Raw genomic sequence first — 18,695 nt, 5'->3', positions numbered from 1 at the left:
TACATATGTCTAACATACGTGTATTTGCATAATTATGATTATTATTAACCCCCAGAAAACTGTTGTGCCATGGTCTACAACTGAAGCAGAACAAAAATTATTTAAACACTACGATTTCACTTTATAGTAAAGGCACAAACCCAGCCAGCACGCCAGCATGTTAAAGCTTAACTAGGAAGTGAACGTGCACTGTTTTCTAATTATGTCTTGAAAGGGTGGGCATAATCTTGTTGCGAATTCTTTTTAGGTTCGGTCTACACAGCATGAACCGTACGTTTGGTTACTGTATCAAACCATATAATTTGTGGAATACATCATCCTTTTCGACGAGGTGTTATATTTGAGGAAACACGATGTGGCCTGAAGAAATATAGTGCTTATCAGGAATACTCTACTAACTCAAGCATACACGCTCTGAAACCCACACACACACACACACACAAAGTGTTAGCTGCGTCGCACTAGAAAGGAAAATGCACAGACTGCACCGGCTGCCATTGGACTAATTTTCGGGAAGCTGTATCGCAAAAAAAAGGAACACACTGTGAAGCGAAAGCACCAGAAGCTCTTAATGTAATCAGAGGGCAGTCAAAGCATGCAAGTTTATTACAAATATCGAATAAATGCACGTTACAACTTTTACGAGCGGCCATCGGCGAGCAGCTTCTGCAGGTGAAGCTTCCATTGAAGATGCCTGTGGCGGCATCTCTCTTCTGTGACGCCAAAAGCATCAGAGTAGCTGTGGAGTAAGCCCACTGCCCTCTTCTAGTACAGTGTAGCGTCACTCTGACTTCGAAGTCAGAGTGCTCGGGAGTGCTCCGAATCGGAGCGTAACACTCTAAACGAGCTTACCGAACGTAGTGTGAGTGCTCGAATTCTACGAACCAAATGCGCGGCTACGTTTCAGAGTGTTCCAGAGCGCTCGCAAATGCACAACCGAATACACCAACAGTGAGCTCCCAGCAAAGAGAATGCGTGCCTAGCAGTGACCTAAACATAGAGCACACGGCGTCGCCTCAGTCGTACCGCTTGCGTGACTCACCGGAGAGAGCGCAGCTACGAGAGAGCACAATGGCGCCTCTAGCGGGAGCAACAAGAACTAGTGTATACGCCGCCGACAACGGACAAGGCGCGAGCATGAGAAGCTCGACGAGCAAGTTCCTAAATAAAATAGAAATCGCTAGAGGCCAAGCAAAGCTCTGTTATACTGTGTCGGCGTTAGTTCTCTGAATGCTTACCTCTGTGACGCGCTTACGTAGCAATCAATCTCGTGACAAGCACGTCAGTCTCCTGTCGTTCATTTCAGCTGGCTGGGGCTTCTGCTGTACTGTCACATCAGGGCATGAAATTAATAGCCGCGTAGACTAACTCATGGAAGTTAGGAATAGGTGCCCAAAATGTGAATATCTGCTTCTGCCGGGTTTGATAGGGCGCAAGCTGTTTCTTCTAGACTTCTGTAGACCAGCATGTTTCCGGGTATGTGGCTTTTTTGGGTTAATTACACGCCATCATATATCACGATGACGCCTGCCCGTCTTGTGCGCAGACGATCATTCTAGCACACATGCTCTAGGAGTTCAGGTCGAGATATATCAAGCTGAGCTAGAAGCAGTGGAACTCGCTTCTACGTATTCTCGCTCTAGAAGAGCGAATCCTGACTGTCGTGCCCGTGGCAGGCTAGATGGACTAGAGCTGCCGGTTTTGACATGTAACTAGCCAGGTACCCATCGAATGCGTGTCATCGCCAGACACCCAGCAAAGTTCACTCACGTGTGTTGCGCTGTAGCTCTCGAGGGCAGGGTCTGATTTCGTGTGTCAGCACACAGATTTTTATGTGAACGAAAGGCAGAGACTTCATGCGCAGACATTTTTGCACACCTCAAAGAAGTCCACCTTGTTCTAAAACTTATTTATTGAATTCGCACTAATTACACACTTTAGTGTATTCTGCACTATGGCATGTCTCGTAGTGATAAAAACGATATTCTGGTGTTTACATGCGAAAATACAAAACAAATTCAATTTGATTTGTTGGACATTCGTCCATTAGACTGCAATACCTCAAAATACGTCCAGGAACTTGCTCGCTTTCTTATTGCTTGTTAAAATGAACTGCCCTTTGCGTGTACATGTCTTTTTTTCTGTTTATGACCTTTCATTTTTTTGCTTCATTTCCAGCTGTGAGTTTCAGCAGAATGAGCAACGATTACCAGCCGGTGCCTCAGACAAAGAATGAAGTGCTCTCGTCGACGCCTCGCAAGTCGCTGGAGATTATGATACCGAATTCTGTGCCTCTGGTCAACGCCACCCCACCAAAGCCTATTCTGAACAACCGAAACTCGACTCCAGCAGTGTCGCCCATCGTAAACGGCCTAGGTAAGGATTTCGTCAGAATTTAAAATGCGAATCTATTTCTTAGTCAGGCTGCTTCAGGCGTCTGGCTTCCATAGCAACAGCTGCGGGCGCGCGCGCTTATCCTCGCCTATAGCAACCTCTAGCAACCAGAGCAGGTTGTGCGGGCAGAGTAGCGGAGAGTGAGTGGAGAGAAGGAGCACGTTTCCGCTTGTGAGGGCGTTCGCTTCGCGGGAGCTCAGTGGAGCTCCCGTGTGTGTGGAGGCAGCATAGGAGAATGTAGGTGCAGTGCTCCGCCTCTCTTTCTCTCGCCGTTCATTGTCTCTCCTCCCGCCTCACTCTCCCATGCGCACTTTCGTACGTATATAAAATGAAATGAACCGCGTGCCTCACGTCGATGGTTCGCTGGCTGATGAATGTGTAAATGAATGCTAACAGTACAAATACTCGTCTCGTCATTAATTTACGCCATCATATTACTAAGCCGTGTACTAACGACGCAAGAAATGCATCGGCATTTCCTCACAATTCTCCAGGGGAGGGGAAAATTTTTATTTCAGACACAACTTGTTATGAGTTACAGATACTGGTCGTGCGCTAGAAACCCAGCTCCCTGGTGAAAAGAGATGGGTCCCTCGCGGGCGCGTCGGTTGCATGGGGATAATTATTTTGTGTGCATGACCCTTCAATACCGCCATGTTTACTGAGTGGGCGAACATAGAAAAAAAATCACCGCCATATCCACAAAGTGAATGATGTTAGAAGAGCCTGAAGACAGCGTTGTCAGCCACGTTTCACGGCCGCCGCTGCAAAGTGTTGGCCACTTTGATCGGCACATTAACCACCTGCCCTTTATGCCATGCTGGCCGTTGCCATGAGTCAAATGCCTAACGCTCATAAATGGCAGACGTGGAGCTGTCAGGCCTTCTTCAACGGGGTTCAAAGCAGGAAGGTGAGAGGGCTTGGGAGGATATCGATACCAGTATGTAACACGCATGGTAGGTACTTGTCACGTGTTTCCGGGCCTACAAAGTGACGCGAACAACGTGGACGTCGTCGCGAGGAGGCGAGCGCGAGGGCCATCGAAAACCGGCGCCTCGGGTGGCGGCGCGCCATCTAGTAAGAGGACATCGAGAAAAGCTAGCAAGTGCGTGATTGCTTTCAGTCATTTTTGCTATCTTGACTGCACCCGTATGTAGTATGGAAGTACGATCTGCACGTATACTTTCAATATCTCCGTATCTATATGAAGATTTAGTGATTATGATTAACCTAACTAATCCTTTGGTACGAAGTGTGTTGTACTATGTAAAGCTGAGACATTACACCAGTGCAGGAGAAATGTCATGTTTCTGCTACGCATCAAATTTTCCTCTCTAGATTGAATTTAGATGGCATGAAAACAGTATATCAAATCGCATATCATGGGAGTTATGGCCCTGTACTCTGGCTTGCAACACTGAATACTAAAAGTACATGCTTTTGGTTTAATAGCTCCTTCAATCATTTCCGGCGCAAACGTGTTCGTTTATAATTTAAAAGTCTGTGTTGTACGTGTATCATATATGGGCACATGCAATTACCGCATCATACTTACTTTGCGAGCTCTGCAAAATTGTGGTACATGATTCAAAGTACTATATCTTGGTAATATGTCATATACACCTGTATTGTGCGACGTTAAAAGGGGTTCTATGGAAGTTTCTTACAAATAAGCGTGTTTGAACTTTCTAAAACGAGTGTCATAACATAACTTAAATTGAAGCATACAGAGTGCTAAAACACTGTTGAAATGACATGCCTGTGTGCTGATTCAATTACAAAGCTGCATGATTGATGGATTCTACTGAATGTGGTTTTATCTAACAAGCTCAGATTTAGAGATATAAGAAATGAGGTATTGCGTTCTTTTTCTTTTTATTTCTAGGTCAGCATAAGTCAAAGCGACCCGTATCAACTGCATCCCAGGAACTCGAATGGGATCCCGCAGCCGATAACGATCTTCTGGGTTCTTCGGTAAGTTGATGCTAGATGAATACATAAGATTAAATTAGATTTAAAATGAGACATTAAATTATTCAACATATGTAATTGCAAAAAAAATTTTCTAAGTGCAGAGGCAGATCAATATTTTTAAATTTGTCCGATGGGCACTTAGAGTAAGAAGACTTAGTGCACTCTAGTCGCTTTCAACCTAAAAATAAATATATATGTTCCACCTACAACCATAACTCTTTCACCCTCCCCCCCCAAACAATAATTACATAAGTGGCACATCATACTACATTTGCTCATTTCTGTGACGCTAGGCGCCATTCACCGAATTTCAGGTCATTGTTTCTCGATGCAGACACACGTTCCTGCCGCTGGTTTTCGGTGCAAAATAATATTGACTCCCTGCGCCTTTATCGCAAAAATTTTGACATCACTCTCTGTCATGCTCAAAGTATAGACGACGAGCTTTTAGTTAGTATTGCGCTTAGTATTTTTGCTAGCAGAAAAAAAGTACTTATGGTTTGAACGGGATCCACGTAGCAGGACTCTCTCGCAGAGAGTATGGCAGGTGAGCCGCAGTTTTAGGGATGGCACTTGTATTTATTCTGAGGTTGTAAGCGACATGCCCTTGATAACATCTGGTTTTGTCCACCGCTGTGCCTTAATCGCATCGGGAAACAAAAAGAGCTTTCGAAAATATCCTGCTGATTTCCTACAGTTGTTTTCCTTTATTTGGCAAAATATATTCAAATAGATGTTCTTTCGAGCTACAAAAAATTATAAAGGATTTCCTTGTACTTTACGCATGTTTCTTTTATGTGAAAAACGAGATAGAGACCTTTTTTATCTTTGAAGAGAATGGTAAAACATGCTTTCAGTTTCGACGTTAGGAGCTGGTAAGTGAGGTGACTAGAAGTATTCTGGGGTACAACGCTTGCAACCTTGAAACCATCTATAGTAAGTGCGCTCGTATAAGGGAATTAAAAAAAAAATGACAAGGGGCATTTTAAGAGCTCTTCAAAACAGAATATAGTCGAAGCACATGAGAAGTCAATGGGTGAAATGGTAACTGAAATTCTAAAGCAGCAGTAATTTGTGAAATTATGTAGGTTTGTTGCTAAGAATCACGAGCGGTAATCTTAAATTCAACATATCTCATTGAGAAATATATCAGCCGCTCACTGTGATGAGGCGCTTCTAGTTCAAGCGCGATAAGATAAGAAAACTACTGCTATTTTCAGGTGTTACGACTCACTGTAGAAATCGCGAGGTATGTGTATTTGTTGGAGTAAGAAACTGGACTGCAGCACAGATAACAGAGCTTAGCTTACTTTATTCACAGGTTTTTTGATAAACTTTATGCTCTCAGGCCGGTTTGCTGTATTTATCTGCTTGTTCTCCGAATTATAAACGAGCTCAGTTTCTAAAAAGGTAGCGAGAATATCCTTTCCGTTTTCCACGAAATGGACGTCCAGGCCCTGAAAGCTACAGAACGATGCTATGACGCATCGCATCGTTCCAGCTGATTAAATCCTATTTCTACATTTTCTCTCGTCCTTGTTTCCGAGAGTCACGCTGTATTATGACGTAATCACCACGTGTCGTGACGTAATCACGCAGAAGGTGCGTACGCGGGAGCAGGACATAATGACGTTTCGGCACTTCACCCTCACGCAAGGTCGCCGTTAGCAGTGAAGCTGTGTTTGGCTCTATTCAGTTTTATGCATCAGGTGCAATGCTGTGGATGCTAGCGAGACTTCTTGCAGTGAATGTGTTCGCACTCAGAAATAGTTCGATAATTTTTTTTTCATCTGAGACATGATTTTCTTTTCCTCTTTGAGCTTAAGAATAAGGATGATTGTGCGTCGGAGATAAAGACGCCCTGTTATATGGCTGTGTGTATATATATATATGTATATATATATATATATATATATATATATATATATATATATATATATATATACGCGGAAGGATGTGCCAGTCTACTCATTCTGCGGAGCAAGCTTATCACCTTTTCCGGCCGGGTGTTTGCGCGCGCTTATCTGGGGCGCTTACGATGGTCGCGCTATCGCGGCAGCGATCAGCGCGGGGCATGCACCTCGCAGCAGCAGCACCGCGCGCGCACACACTCACACGCACACACAAAATGGTGCCAAATGTGTACCTGCATGGAGCGGCCGTGTTCTCTTGCACCAGCATTTTGTAGAGTTACCTGAGATCGAATCTAAATGAGTCGACTGCCGCTTCACTTCGTATATCAACGCCGTCACAACGCACGAGCGTTGTTGTGGTCATCTACTGTGGCAGCGCCGCAGAAAACTTGGTTACTTAGCATACGCATGTTTACTACTAATATTATTGCTCCTAAAAATGCTAGCCTTGCTTCGTAAAACATTCCAATATGATGCTATTGCATTCATTGCTTCGCTCTTTTGGTGAAAGTGTGACTTTTAACCTCTTCATGTTTTATTTGCAACGCTGCACATGCACGTTCGTGCTCGTTTTACACGAGCGTTTACAACGATGAAAGCCAAGCATGAGGTGCGTTTAGTCACACGTATCGCTGACCGAACTTTTTTTAGCTTCAATAGTGTTGCACCTGAAGCATGAAACGAAGTATGCGCGGAAGGGAAATTTCTCCTTTCTGTGAACGGAGAACTTCCCATCTCGTAGGAGCTGCAGAAATCGGGCAAGCAGCTACTCATCACCACTTGTCCACTAAAAGTGAAGAAGGGAACACCGGGTTGCAAATACTGAGCAAGATTTTTATATAGGCGTCACTAGTGCTTAAGAATGACATTAATAAACAATTTGATTAACCCAGTGCTGAACACTAGGACCACAAGTTTCAGCTTCGCTATTTACTGTTTCTGTACGGCGTGCCGTGACCCATATGATGATCGCCATCATTACATAGAGTACCTAGTATTGAAAATCTGTAACCATTTACAGGTTTGTGAACATTTTCTCAACGAATACCTACTGTTTCTGGACATGTTAAGCACAGACTGGGACTCCACAGGGAAAGAAGGGTTCAATAGATAAACTGTCGTCAAACGTTTCCCTTCGTGAGAAAGAACTACACGCCAATATCGATTTCAAAAATAATTGAATTCTAGGTGTCGTTTCTCAAATATAGCTTCTGCTTTAAGGTCATATTTCAAAACCCGCTGAGTACAGCGGGTGCCCCCACAAAAACAATGCTTTAGATCACTCACGCCCACGCAGCGCACTAACATACTTATTAAAAAATGGCAGCATACCCACGGAGTGAATGATAGAGAGTGGAGCGAAGCATCCGTCTGTTCATTCGTTCTTGCTTCCGTCCATCCATGCGTACGTCTGTGTGACCATCTGTGCGCCCATTCGCTCGTTCGTGTGTGCGTCTGTTTGTGCATCCGCACGTCCGTCTGTGCGTCCGTCCCTGTGTTCGTCCATGCATCCGCCCCTGCATCCTTCCATGCGTCCATCCGTCGGTGCAGACATTCGTGAGTCCGTCCATGCATTTGTCTGTGTGTCCGTTCGTCCATCTATTCAACACTCCAAGTACCACCATCTCGCATCGTTTCATCATATATTCCGCATATGCCCTGCCACCCAGCGGACATTCCAAGGACTAAACGAGAGGTGGCACACATACACTTTCTTACGGTTTGCGCTTCGTGTCTACTTCCCACCTTTAACCACCTCGAGTTCATTATATATACTAGTTCACTGTATTCATGGCACTGCGGCCCAATGCTCGCTAAACTTTTCTTAAACCAAGGAGGTTATGCCCAGCGAGTATAACGTAGCAACCCTTTCTTGTCAGATAGTGCTCAATGTACATGCCAATGGCTGCTAAGGGAGAATGAGAGACAGGAGAATTCGGCTGTTAGTTAACGCGCACGCTGCGAATTTTTTATTGTTCAACACTGCACAGAAGAAATCTCTCACCAGCACCTTGGAGGTCAAAATATAAGACTGGTTACACACTACGACAACTACTACGATTACGAGGGATGAACGGGTGCCGCTATAAGGAGCTTCTCCCCTATAAATCAAAAGAAAATATTGTGTGAAGACAGCCATGCGTTCCGTGTGTTTGAGACCCTTCCAATATGCGCTTGGTGTCGGTAGAGGTGCAGAAATCGGCCTACTCTCTAATCACTTAAGGTGGGCGCCGAATCTGAGCCATGTCTTTACTCAGGATGGCTTATAGATGGGCGTGTTGGCTCATGATCCTAAGTGTTGAACCAACCAAGGTTGGCAGTTCGTGCCCTGTCTCTTCTTTCAGTCACAGAGCATGAACTACTAACTATGGTTAGTAGTTTGTGCTATGTGGCTAAGACGACACACAGAGCGCAAACTACCAACAATTGCGCAAGTAAGACACAGGCTAAAGGAAGAGACGACGGCTTGCGAATGCGCAAGAAAGAAAGAGAGAGAAAATAAGGAGAAAGGCCGGGACGTTAACTAGGGCTGAGTCCTGGTAGGCTACCCTGCACTAAGGAAGGGGAGAGGGGGAAGGAAAGTTATAGAGGAGGAGAAAAGAAAAACACTTACTGGGCCGGCGCGTAACAGTTTCACATCACAAACGATGAAACAGGCCGGTATCTTTGAAAAAATGCAACAGTGATTTCGTTGCCTTTCGGAAATTGGATGGGCAGTGTCATGGTCCCAATACTTTCTCGACAGTGAAATCACTTCTGCCCAGTTATATAAAACACTGTGCAGGTGAAGCCTCTCGTTTATGTATTCCGGGCAGTAACACAAAAGGTGTTCAGTAGTCTCATCGATAGAGCAGTCGTTGCACTTCGCGTTGTTGGTTGTCCCATTCTTAATTGAGTAGGCATCGGTGAAGGTTACACCCGGACGCAGACGGCACAACACTGTACTTTGCTCCCTGGAAGGACCAGAGGGTAGCCACACTCGTAGAAATGAGTTGAGAGAATACAGTCGATGATGTGCGAGCTGTGACCTACTAACTATGCTTAGTAGTTTACGCTTTGTGACTAAAATAGACGACGGCACACACGAGTGGGAACTATCAACCATGGTAGGGAGCCTGCGTTTTGTGCCTAGAAGAAAAGATAATGACAAACATTGCACACACTACCAACGATTGCGCAAAATAAGACAGAGACTAAAAGAAGAGACGACGCCACACTCACTACCAACCATGGTTACTAGTTTGCACTATGTGACTTAAAGAAGAGACGACGACACGCAAAGCGCACTGTGCCGTCGTCTCTTTTTTTAGTCTGTCTTATTTGCGCACTTAAACACTTGGGATCCTTGCTCAATGTGACCTGTGATTGTGCAATGTTCAGGCTTATGAGCCATGAGCATTAAGGTTTCAAAAGAGAGTAGCAGCAGAGGATTCGCGATGTTGCATTTCAAGAACTGCTTATTTCCCTCCTTTAACCCCCTCCTCCCCCCCCCCCAAGTCTCTGGTTTGCAGAGGACCGATAGTAGACCCTTGTGAGCAGTATGTGATTGACTCATTTGCATTTTCGTATGCATTAGAATGATTGTTTTTTTCGGACTCGTCCACCGTTGAGCGAGGGGAAGCTGCGGTAGAAATTTGACCCCTTGGCCCTACTTCAGCAATTATACCATCGATGGAGACCACTGACTACGCCTTTGTTGGTATCCATTCAGTTTCGCTAAGTGGGCACCGATTGTCTTTCGTACGCGCACTTCGTGCCCCAACGAATGCCATGTTATTTACTTCATTCTGAAGAAATAAGCACCGATAATTGATGAGCATGAAAAAAAAGGAGTGCAGAAAATGTTAAGGAGAATGCTAGTCCTTTGTCTGCTCTCCTTTTATGTGCTCGTTGATTTTCAGAGCTTATTCGTTTAGCGATCATTGATAGCCAAGTAGCCTAAGTAAATGACCTTAGCAACTTTACCAACAATCGTTTCTGCGTAAATATGTTTCTCTTAACGTCAACAAGAACATCAGGTATCCTTATTATGGTCTTTTTGTTGCACCTCTCATTTTCCTCTCTCACTGCGTGGTCTTGAAGTACATCTCGAGTTCAAGAACGATATAACTTGTGAATATATTAGACATGACACCCGATGCGGCAGCTAGCTACCCGCCGCAAGTGCCGAAACGTCAGTTATGTGTTGCACCCGCATCTCCACCTTCAGGATCCTGAGATTACCTCAAAGTGTAACTTCCAGAGAAAAGGAATCTGGAACTGTCGGTTGAGAAGCTGTTGTATTAAATCATACCGGCTCTGCTAGAACCTTTTGGTGTTTTTTTATGGTTCTGGCATCCTGGACTTTCATTTAACACTGAAAACTACCGGTTCAGAAACCACATCAGTATATACGATCAGACAACTTTTTCTTGCCAACAAACATAAGCTAACATTTGAGCATGAAAGATTATGTACGGCATGGAGGGTTTTCAAGTACGAACAGTCCGATATTCTACACGGGGACACAAAAGAAGAAACATAGTGCTAGTGTACAATGTCGTGTTGCTCGTACTTCATTTTGCCGAACCAACTAGACCTAAAGTTCGATCTACTAAGACATAAAGAAATTTAGAACTGCAGAAAGGTATTTATATCGCCGTTTCATGAAATAAATATATAGTACGCCTAATGAATTAAAAATGCATAGTCATAGTCTTCGAAACCCACACAGCGGAAATGACACAACTATTTGCGACACGCTTGCCTTCAAGCAATTCACAATCTCAGCGCTCATTGTTAGGCCATTTGCACTTTTGGTGGCGGTTCTTCTGTTTGGTTGTTGCCGTTAAACGTACTGTCTTTTGTGATGTGTGTTTTTCACTAACCATTACATTTGTCTGTTTGTATCACGGAAGTGTGTGTTTTTGTGCAAATGTGTTTCCAACTCTGTTTTGAAAGATAGAGATTTCGAACTTTTTCCCCCTCAAAGGCCTCAGAAAGAAGCGTTTAGTTTGCCGCCTTTCTGCGAGGTGGCGCCACCGACTTGAAAAGAGCGAACGTGTGTTTTTCTTTGAAGGAATTGAGTGCCATGGATCTTGGTGATGACGAAGACTTTCCCGAGACGCCCAGGAAGGCGGGCAATGCGGAGACGATGGTAAAGAGGCGACCTCTGTATTACGCGCCAATTGCGTCTACCAGTGAAGTCACCATCAACAGCTTTTGAGAGGCTGTGCCTCTTTTTAGAGTCAGCATTGACGGTCATTCATCGAGTTGATATTCCATCGGTTTTCTTTTTTATTCGATCAGGGCGCAGAAACTGTGCTTAGTCTATTGAGCACTGAGTCTTGTTGGAACAGCCTATCTGGAACTTACGTGTGAAGTTCACAGAAAACTATTTTCGCTTAGTTCGTTCTTATGTAGCTCTTTCTACTTTTTCTGAGGAAAAATCCTTCTTTCCCGACTTGGAAGGGCAATGTAAGCTGACCAAAATTTTGAGACTCAACGCTGGTGTAGAGTTTAAACGTAAGAATAAAAATGTTATAAGAAAGACAGAAAATTAGCAGGTACTGATTTCTGTCTTTCACGTTTCCGTTATATATTCTTCTTGTTTTAATATGTAGCAGCTAGCCCTGTGGAGTGATTTTTCATATTAAATGTAGGCTAACGAGTTTTCACGTGTCATCTTACGATTTTAATTATTCAGTATAACATATATTCAAGACTTGAGGTTCAAGTGAGGGCACAACCAATCGAAAGTGAATTGTTTCATATTCAGTGTATGAGTATTTAATGCTCATAATTCTGGCAACAGCTAACAAGATTAGCTTTTGTTATTTCTGTTTCTTCTACAAGAAGGATTCGCTAATGTACACACGTTTCTGTGCCCTGTATCCCTATAATGACTAGAAAAATTTTCAAGTGCGGCCACTTTATCATTGTGGCGTGTGTGCAGTCAGAATGCCAGGTTTTCGTCCCAAAATCAAGAAAGGGTTGTAATGCTTATAAATTTAGACGAGTTCGAGTCTTCGTACGCCCTACACGACCATGCTAGCAAGGCATACAGACACTTCATAATTTGCATTATCCTTAAAAAAAACAGTAGTAAATCGGGGACTGCGTCATTTGCAAAAAAAAAATTAATCGAGAAAAAAATTCACTGGAGATGTTCCCCATTTCTAGAAAAACGGAAATGAGCGGAAATCACTTTTACGTCCCAAATGAGCGATTCGCGAAGCAAGCGAACTAAATATGTGGAGCGGTTTTACAGATTGAACAGCTGGTTCACCTAGAGATTTTGCTTGACCGACTATTAAGTGGCGTGGCACTGGTAGAGCAGCTGTGAGGGGTTCTCCAAAATACAAGCACAGCATCAAGAAATGTTTTCTTGCGCAGTCAGAAATGGTGCCAGTCAACAATCACATTCTTCGAGTGTGAGCAGCTCCCAGCTCGACTTTCACATTCATGCATCTCATTAAGTTATGCGTGCGATATCATGAAAGTGAAATCTACGTTGTACAATGGATTACCTAGGTAACGATGTTTTACCACAGTTATCGTGATAACGTCAAATACAGAAATTTTTCATTGGAAATAGGCGTTTCGGTTATGAAGTGTTTAAAGTAGCAAGTTTGGTCTCTGATAATTATTGCATACTTCTGAATAATGTCTTAGTGGCATGCGATTAAAGGCTACCTACGCTCATTCCAGACAGCAAGCGTTCAGTGGGCATCGTAACCATATTTTTTTTTTCTTGATTCCAAGTTTATTCCTATAACCTGTGATACAGAGTGCGTTATATCGACCAATGACAGGTTCACAGTCGCGTGTTTCCATATCCCAAAAAGTGCGACACTGGAACGTCCGGTAGACGTCACATACAGGATGGTCACGTGCTATGAGCTGAAACGTTACCAATAACGTCATTCGTAGTGTGTCATGTCGCTATCGACTCTGGATCTGAAGCAGCGAAGCTGACCAATTACTGAGTATATAGTTTACTGGGCTCTGGTGACATGTGGTAACTGCTAACACTGTCAAAACAGTGATAGTTACGTGATCTAAAGCAGAACCTTTCTCTTTCAATCAAGCTTTGCATGGTGGTATGACGTCACATGTGCCGTTTCTATTCTTGTGATGGTCCCAGGAAGTTCCGCTGTTGCATTGTATAGGATATGGAAACACACTTCAGCCACCTTCGCATTTTGTTGTAAGCCAGTTCCTCCTAAGATGTTCCACGCCTACATCAGAAGTCTCCTGTAGGCGTCTGAATTTACTACTTGGACGGAGAGTATTACAAGAGTTCTATGCTTTATGTTATCACCTGCTGACGTTGTCCTGTGTGTTGCATCTTGTAGTGTATCTTTTTTTTGTCTTTCTTTGTCACACTCTTCTTCTTTTTCTTCACTGTTGTGTTTGTGAGCGTATGTCGCAGTGTGGTGCTATGTTCTGTTTGTACGTGAAGTCTCATATATTTATGGCACCCTCACACAGTTCACAGAACGACACGCCATATTTCATGATTCATTGCACGAGCTGAGAACAGAAAGTGTGTATATATCCAAGTCACGATATTTTTTTTTATATTAGCAGCACTGACGAATGCAGTCCACGTCATGTATCACGATAGCACCGATCTTATAAATTAAAAATCTTCAACGAAACTCGTTGTTTGGCGTGATTGATTTTTTGTTTTTATTATATAGGAACAGTGGTATTCAGCTCAGTGCACACAATGAATGAAACGATATTTTATAAAAAGAAACAATTGACGGCGACCCACTTGTAGCACGAAGTCACAAGGAAATCTATGTTGATTGCTCAGAAAAAAAAGCTTGTAGCTGAAAAAAAAATGAATCCTCGTTTGGGGGCCAAGCAAGAACCAACGACTTTTCATGTGAACTGTCCGGTTCCTAATTCAGGCGCTGTCCAGCATGGCTGGCAGAACTAAATTTCGAAATATTGTTTCAAATATTTCATTTGTTTCGCCACATATGAAGTGCATTGAAGATGGTTTCGTATCTCCTTTTCGGCATAACTCTTCACAAAAGGCAAGTTTCATATGATATTGCCCACGGAATGTTTCTTACTCTGGATCTCTTACTGACGTTAAGTTTCATAAAATAAATAACTCTTCGTTTCCTCATCTACCACGCATCCTCTATTGCTTGTCTGTCTGCTAGAGCTTTGGGGAATACTTCCGCTTACTAACACCTTTGCTTGCTTTCACTCTGTGAACCCTACTACGAAACAATTTAGGTATACAGCAGCAGGATTAGTGTTGTTATTGTGTGCAGGAATAGAACGAAAGGTCAAGGTATACCTTGATTTACGGGCCTCTAGATGTAGGATTAGCAGGTGACGTGAGCCTTTGTTGCAGGGGCACGATTCGCTCTGGATGTCTGAGAAGTTTGCAGCGAACTCGCATTTGTCCATGAAATGTGCCGGACACGGGGAGCACGGATTGTCTAAGGTTGCGAGTTGCCTGGTCGCGAGAGCACCTAACAGAACTGACTTCTTAGGCACATAACACGAAACAAATTTCTGTCAATTGGTGAGTGCGTTCAGATCAGTGCAAAGGCATAATCTAGCCCGTTAAGGGTGCCGGCTTGAACAGTTGCCCTAATCCACGTGGCACAACACATTGAGCTTAAGGACAACGTCATTCCAGTTGATCATAAAGAAGGCGTTGCTTTATCACTGAGACGAACATGTGTCAGAACAAAGCGTCTTCGTGATCAAATAGTTGGTGGAAATGACATTAAAAAAGTTAAGATTTGAAAATTTATTAAGACAGCAAATGTTGGAAGCTTAACGACGTCAGAGGTTTTATTTTGTACAATACTTTGTAGAGCGTGTTCACAGTGCGATACACTTGGCTCCATAGGCTTAAGACGTAATGAAATGTAATGATATTACGCGTCGTTTCAGGTTCTTTTCGCCTACTGGCAAAGCTGGCATTAAGCGAGACTTTCACTTTCTTCATTCCGCTGCTTTCTTTTTTCATCGCAAATTCAAATTTCACGCGAGCAACTGACGGACGTACCAGTGTTCGTCGAATCTGCCGCACAGAAGAAACTTGTAGTGCATGTCTCGCTTTAACAACAAACAAACAAAAAAAGAGCCTGGAACTTCGTGTCGTATACTCTGTAAAAAACGTCGCACTTTCATGTGATTCGGCCCTTGTGGCGTCGCTTTCTCTTGCAGCCGTCTAACGCCTACATACTGGGAGCGTATAGCGGTAGCTTGATATTCACCAATGCCCCCTACGCCTCTCCGTCCGACTGAGGAGGGAACGCGGCGCAGACCAGAGCGCTCCACGCGGGCACTACAGCGAGAACAATGGCTGCTAGCCCTTGTTAGGGTTAAGCCTGATCCGTCGCCACAAGCTGTGCCAGGACAATTGCGTCCCTCCAGAAAACGAGGAGTGCCATGGAATAGTAGGTCTGCTACGCTCACTTGTGGAGTACCAACTCTGAACGACCCATCCTTCCTGTGTGTTCTAAAAAAAAGAAGTGTCGTTTCTTTGTAGAAGAGCGTAGTACCAGTGGCCTCATAAACCACGTTCGACCAAGGACACTCCTCCCGCATTTGTGCTTGCTCGCCGTTATTTTAAAGACTTAGAAGGTCATCTCTACGCTCATCTGCTTTATGTGCAACAGTGATGACGGCATCACTACGTCTGTTTCAAAAGAGCGAGCTGCGCGACAAGACGTTCTTTCAAGGTGACGTGACTATGTCTCTTTGGCCAAGAGGGCCTTTATTACAGTACTTTTTGCTATGCAATCACATGCCCCTCCCGTTCGATTGAAACGTGTCTGTTACGGAACCATTTCGCCTTCACTACGTGCACACTGCGAGCCTGAGCAATTCGATGTCCAACTGGAAGTGCTTACAACCCCAAGTATCAAGATGCCCTCCAACAAATAACGAAATCGGAAGGCATCACTGCAGAACCAAAAATCATTAGCGCAAATCATGACCATGTTCAACATGGGGCTCCATATTTTGCCCTATCTGCCCACGTGCCAAGTTCAAGTCTTGATCTACAGAACGGCCGGTCACTTGAGAAGACGGTGTATTGTGTGCGTTGACCTTTTGTGCCGAAGACCCCCTGAACTTTCGCTGTGACACTTTGCTGGTTCAAATACATTTTTTATAGCTAGCTATCGATGCAAGCTACAATAGTGAATATTGCAGATATGAACAGACTATGCAGAGAAGTGCAGTTTTGCAGTGCTTTTATCGTTTAGCATGCGGCTAGTCTTACCTTCGTGTGTTGTGAGTTCACCTTAGATTTCATGTACTTCTTTATTGTTTGACTTAGTCATATTAGTATGGGCCCCGTAACTTGTAAATGCATCTCAATATAAAGCAATTGTGCCTTGTGAACAATTTAGAAAGAAATATGGGCTCACTTCATTTTATATACTTTGACGTGATGGCAAGACGTGGAACATCACAAGTAGTGCGACCAGACCGAGTAGACGTCTATTACCCTCGCGTAGACATAGCAAAATACCAGTTTTACATTTTTAGTTCCGCTGTTTAAATTAAGCCAAGTTTTCCATTCAATTCTTCGTTGACGTATTTTGCGACACTGCGCACTTTTATCTGGTGAATTAATTCACAACGATTATTGCTGTAAAAATATTACATTACAAGTGCTTCAACCATTTGCAATACCCATTGGTTATGTTACAAACAATTGATGTAAGAACAAGTTTACAAAGTGCCCTAAAGTAGTTAACGCTAATAAACAAGTTTTCATAAATAACGAGAGAGAACGACGGAGGAGGCGGATTGTCAATGTTGTCTCATTCATGAGGCATATATACATACAATAACTAAGACAGCAAATAAACAGAATGTGTGAAGAGGGAGTTAGGCGTACACCCCATGCTCTCTCAATTTGTGCGCTACTTAATAAATTTGAAATGACTCTAAAACCCTAAATAGCCCACCTTGGCATTCCTGTCAATGCATTTATCCCTGTAGCTGAGCATTTTCCATAAATTATTGGAAGGCAGTCACATAAAAGAGTTCTCAGTTATACCGGTCGTATCAATATTGATTGCAAAATTCTTGGTAATGTTTTTGCAGTTGTGATATATAAGGTCCTTTGCTATAAAGACCTTTTACGCATGATCGCACTATAAATAATCGCGACACTATCGGCAGACATAGTAAAAATAAAACGTGGCATTCAAAAAAATGTTGTGTGATAAAGAAAGCAAATGTCTTTTTCTAACACTCTGGCTATGCGACACGATCATTTATGCCTGCTCAGTCACGGCAAGTTGTTGAGCCTGTCGCAGGGATGTTGAACTTCGCCATCTACATCACTGCCTTCCACTAGTGTGGCACCACATTTAGTTACAGTGCATAGATTTTACTAGGTATATTGTTGTTAACCATAAGGTATCATATTAACGGATGTACCTTACAATCACACTACTTTACTTTTCACAATCGAAATACTATCTAGTAAATACTTCTTGGGTTCAAAGTACTCAGTGAAATAACACTTGAAAATTTTCAGATTCACTATGTTGTGTTGTTGTTTTAGCGCCATGATAAGACGTGCAAATGTCATACATTCCAATATTTTTAGAGGGCACGCTACCTGCCCTGTTGCACAATGTGTGTTCATTTCTAGAGAACTGTTGATAAATAAGTGCTTAGTTTTACAAGCAAACATGCCATATTGCGCGTAGTGCACAGAGGACATCACGCTAAAGTACAATCTATGACCCACAGGTATAATGGACTCTGCGTAATAAAAATTTACTTAACCATTTACAGCTAAAGCTGTCATATTAAACGAGTTAATTTTATAGTCAAGATGTCTGGGTTTATTTCACGTATGCAGCTGGGAATAGAAGGTAAGAATAAAACATGACGTTTCAAAAGCGTGTTGACGTTTTTTCGGCTACTGGTTGTGCTTCCAGATCTCAACTTTTACTACTAAACATCAGAGCATTTCGTTCTTGTAAGAGTACGGCCCCATTTTTTGTGAGTGCTGTTCGTCCATTTCCAACCATATTTTTTTTAATTGCTACACGTTTACTTGCATGTCGTTTTATCAGGTGCATTTTTTTCAGCCATCTCATAAACAAATAGGAGCTACATGTCACTTTATAGCCTTACCAGTTCGCATGTGTCTAACGCAAAGAGTGACTCTTTGTGCTTTACAGTTTGAACATGTGTGAAGATTTGTGTAACAGCATGTAATTTCTTAATAAAGCCTAACATATGTTCTGTTGTGTGCATGTTGTGGTTATGTCTTGCAAGGGTTGTTGTTGCTTCAGTGTGCTATTTGAACTTTTCTAATCTTCTCTCGAGCTATTGTCATATCGCTTAGCAACCATACTGCGAGTATTTTTTTGAAGTCACCTAGTAAACATTAGTCTATCATACATTTTACTTAATGCC

At 43.1% G+C, this 18,695-nt stretch overlaps 1 protein-coding gene across 8 annotated transcripts in view; it reads left to right on the top strand.

Annotated features, from left to right (window-relative positions):
- The window catches only part of LOC119164771 (axotactin-like), a 245,174-nt gene that overhangs the window by 221,053 nt on the left and 5,426 nt on the right, over positions 1 to 18,695 (top strand). For 5 of the 8 annotated variants that reach the window (XM_075873841.1, XM_075873836.1, XM_075873838.1 and 2 more), the window contains 3 exons: positions 2,179 to 2,376; positions 4,280 to 4,368; positions 11,341 to 11,418. In XM_075873841.1, coding sequence (XP_075729956.1) covers positions 2,179 to 2,376; positions 4,280 to 4,368; positions 11,341 to 11,418 — 365 coding nt within the window. Of the gene's footprint in view, positions 1 to 2,178; positions 2,377 to 4,279; positions 4,369 to 11,340; positions 11,419 to 15,467; positions 18,522 to 18,695 lie in introns of those variants that run through there. The other 3 variants (XM_075873839.1, XM_075873843.1, XM_075873842.1) reach the window with 3 other exon arrangements.

This window comes from Rhipicephalus microplus, chromosome 9 (assembly GCF_043290135.1).
Source record: "Rhipicephalus microplus isolate Deutch F79 chromosome 9, USDA_Rmic, whole genome shotgun sequence".
NCBI lineage: Eukaryota > Metazoa > Arthropoda > Arachnida > Ixodida > Ixodidae > Rhipicephalus > Rhipicephalus microplus.
The sequence above is the reverse complement of the archived record's forward strand: the minus strand, read 5'-3'. Positions and strand labels throughout refer to the sequence as shown.